This window comes from Panicum virgatum, chromosome 8K (assembly GCF_016808335.1).
Source record: "Panicum virgatum strain AP13 chromosome 8K, P.virgatum_v5, whole genome shotgun sequence".
Classification (NCBI taxonomy): Eukaryota; Viridiplantae; Streptophyta; class Magnoliopsida; order Poales; family Poaceae; genus Panicum; species Panicum virgatum.
This window is the reverse complement of record NC_053143.1, coordinates 21,943,830-21,947,447: the sequence shown is the minus strand read 5'-3', so window position 1 is coordinate 21,947,447 and position 3,618 is coordinate 21,943,830. Positions and strand designations below refer to the sequence as shown.

Here is a 3,618-nt window from a genome sequence, read left to right as displayed (position 1 = left end):
ATTGATTTGGCATCAGGTTGTCCTAGCTATTACAAGATAATGAAAGAAATTATTAAAACAATGTAACTTAAACATTGATTCAAGATATAAAATAGCCTTACCAATTGAAATTCTTGTATTTTCTATTTATCGAGGACAACACAACTGTAAACATATCTGTTCTGCAGCATTTTTTTGATAAAACTCTTCTGCAGCATTAATCACTAATTACGCATGGCATTGGCCCATATAGTTTTCTTATGAGTCATGATCCTTTCCATAAAGTATAACAGCGTAAACAACACATACAACATTATTTGGACAACTATATGTGATCCATCTATTTAAGTACTGATGGTATCTTTCATTGAGGAGAATATTGTTAGGGAAGTTGGACAAGAAGTACAATATAGAAGCCACGAATCGGGGATAGGTTTGTGTTTGATGAGAACTGTGAGAAGAGTGGTCTTTGGCAAATAGCCAAACAGCAGAGGCAAGTTGGTGAGAGAGAGCGATGACTTGTTGACACATTATTATATAAGCAACCCCACAGCCTTCTTGTCGTGTGAAACTAAACTAAAGGGACCTTTCATCAAAGCCCTAGAGGCCAATTTCGACCAACGTGTGTACATGTATATATGGGCAAACACCCTGGCCTTCTATCTCACACACTCTCTCATCTATCCCTCTACCTAGGCACACCCTAGCTTTTGACTAGTCTGTAGATAAGAGCAAGCTCAATCATACACAACTGTTCTTCGTCCTGCTCGTCGAAATTATTAGCATCAATCGAAGCTCGCTAGTCAAGCATCAGATTTCTTGTTCCTGGCAGAGATGGCATTCTCATCGACAACGAACACATCTGATGGCGCCAGATCGTCATCATGCCCGAGAGGCCACTGGCGGCCTGGGGAGGATGAGAAGCTTAAGCAGCTGGTCAAGAAGTATGGGCCGCAGAACTGGAACTCCATTTCTGAGAAGCTGGAGGGGAGATCAGGTTGGTTGGTTTCTTTGATCGGCTGTTTTCTGTGTGTTGTTCTCCTACCTTGCTTTCATTTTCGTAAAGAAGTTGCCCCACCACAAGGATTCCTGCATGATGTGTTATTGATTTTTGTGTCCGGGATCATGTGCATCCTTGGATCCAGCCATGGATCTGCCTGATGCATTTCTTTGGTCATATTATTCAGGTTTTTACTTAACTTTGCCCATATTTTTTTGACTGGGGATGAAAATTGACTTGCTTATTGTGTTATTTTGTGGGAAACAGATTTCATATCATGCCTGTGTGTTATATCTTTGTGGGGAAATAATTTTGTTCAAGCACATGCTTCTATCGGAAAACAACATCAAGAAAAGCCACACACACCCAAATGATTTGAGCATGAATCTTGTGTGAGCTAGCTAAATGAGTTTTTGCATTGTTAGTTAATTTTGAGAAGATATCCTGGAGATAACGGAATAAAAATTGTGTGACCAGTAGTACTGACTTTCTGAGATTGTTCTTCTGTTTCATGTAGTTAAAGAACATTAGCATAACGGGATAGTAAAACATATTTAGTCGAGATGAATTAAGAGTAACAAATATGATAGAATTTTGATCTTTATTCAATCAAAGTGTTCATATTTTCTGATAATGGATCAAGTATTTATTTGCATATGATCTCTGAATCGAAGTAAAATGAAAAGTAGCATGTCTACATCGGACATGTTTTTCCTCAATTTTGACACTCAAGTCATACGAAGCATCTTTAGTTTTCCCCACATCTAATTAAAAATTAAAATCCAATTATTTTGTCAAGAAATATATGTATAAAGCAAGGAAGGAAAAGATCAAGCATGTTTCTGTAAACCAAAAAATAAATCCAACATGCACGCACCGTTGGCTCATCTGACCCATGCACAAGTGCCTGTGTCAAGAGTGGATCACCTACACCCGCTGGGAAATTTTCACTCACCCCTCATGTCATGCTTGCAATTATCAGATTTGCAAGCAAACGCCTTTCTGTGGCCACTCTCTTTTAATCTTGCGATTCCTAATTAACTAGTAGATGGTAAAATTATTCAGGTAATATAATATAATCTCCTGACATATGACAATTGGATTATTTGTTAATTTTTCATACTAATTTGGTGGAAAACAATTTAATTGTCTCAAGGCAAGAGCTGCCGGCTCCGGTGGTTCAACCAGCTGGACCCTCGGATCAACAAGCGGCCGTTCACGGAGGAGGAGGAGGAGCGGCTGCTCAAGGCCCACCACGCCCACGGCAACAAGTGGGCGCTCATCGCCCACCTCTTCCCCGGCCGCACGGACAATGCCGTCAAGAACCACTGGCACGTCGTCATGGCGCGCCGCAGCCGCGAGCGCTCCAGGCTCCATGCCAGGGCCGCAAGCTCCTCCCATTCCTCCTCGCCATCCTCGGCGTATCCCTTCGGCACCGGCTTGCCGGCGACGAGCTCGCTCTGCTTCGGCTTCTCCAAGCTAGGCGGCGGTGGCGGTTTGTTCAGCTCGCCGGCGGCTTCTCCTCCCACGTCACTGTTCAAGAGGTTTGGCACAGCTAATGGCAGCAAGGGCTTGCTGGGGCCGAATTACGAGGTGGCGAGGTACAGCACCTACAGCGGCAAGCAACCGGCGCCTCCTGTGTCCATCACCTTCTCCACTCCAAGAGAAGCGCTGTCTATGGACATCGGCCACCATGGCCGCCATGAACACCGACAGAAGGATTACCATGCCAGCGACGGCGAAGAGGCACTGAAGAGGAAGGACGTGCCCTTCATCGACTTCCTCGGCGTCGGTGTGTCCTCATAAGATAAATTGTGTTCTCGGAAGATCAACTGGTGATCAATCAAGTGTATTGATCGGTGTTGTTTCTTAGGGCATCATCTCTAATTAAATTGCATGCACTAGTTCAGGAGAAGCATATGCAAGCAGGGTTAGACCACCATCGTTCAGGTTATTAGGGCATTGTGATCATGTGCAGAACGATCGATCAAATAAGGTTCAAGACACATGGTTAATTCCTTCAGTGTTGATTGCTTAGTCTACTGAAGTATTGTGTTGTTTATCTTGTGATTAGTTGGTGATCTGATCCATCGAGTTCAGAGTTTTTGCAGCAAAACTCATGCATGGGCTCCATATTATCTGTACTCATCTAGAAAACTAAACATGCATGGTGTGACCTAATAGATCCTTCAGGGTTTATGTGCATGCTCAAAGGTGTAAAATATAGATGAATCCTTGTGTTTAAATTGTGATTTCTTAACCAAATGTTGTTACCCTGGTAAGGATTAATCAAATTTTTTATTTTACATTTCGATCTTACAAGTATCATCTTAATTACTTCAACGGTGATGCAGTCGCGTAAAGCATTTAACTATAACATGCCATGCAACGCCCAAAAACACTCTATATCTAACCTCACAATTACGCACTAACTGCCTTCTGTCTTCTTCTAGCTACCAATGCGAGTAAAAGTACAACTGACCAAACATTTTGTACAGCTGAGTGGGTGCTACAAGTCTGGAGTACAATTGCAGCTTAATCTCTCTTCATTTCTTTGACACTTATGTGCGGGTTGTTGCAACTCCTTGCCATTTTTAACGCATATAGTAACTAGATGTCTTTAGTTCTTGCAAGCAAAG

The 3,618-nt window shown here is 42.5% G+C and overlaps 1 protein-coding gene across 1 annotated transcript; it reads left to right on the top strand.

The window, feature by feature from the left end:
* Positions 1-566: 566 nt before the first annotated feature.
* LOC120644198 (transcription factor MYB44-like) lies at positions 567-3,162 on the top strand. The gene is made up of 2 exons (XM_039920760.1): positions 567-976; positions 2,136-3,162. The coding sequence occupies exons 1-2, from the start codon at positions 814-816 to the stop codon at positions 2,783-2,785; spliced, it is 813 nt and encodes a 270-aa protein (XP_039776694.1). The 5' UTR covers positions 567-813; the 3' UTR covers positions 2,786-3,162.
* The last annotated feature ends 456 nt before the right edge of the window (positions 3,163-3,618 follow it).

Excerpts from the sequence above, each read along its gene's own strand:
- LOC120644198 (XM_039920760.1), top strand. The coding sequence starts at position 814 with ATGGCATTCTCATCGACAACGAACACATCTGATGGCGCCAGATCGTCA. Across the intron at positions 977-2,135 it reads GAAGCTGGAGGGGAGATCAG|GCAAGAGCTGCCGGCTCCGG; the intron begins GTTGGTTGGTTT and ends AATTGTCTCAAG.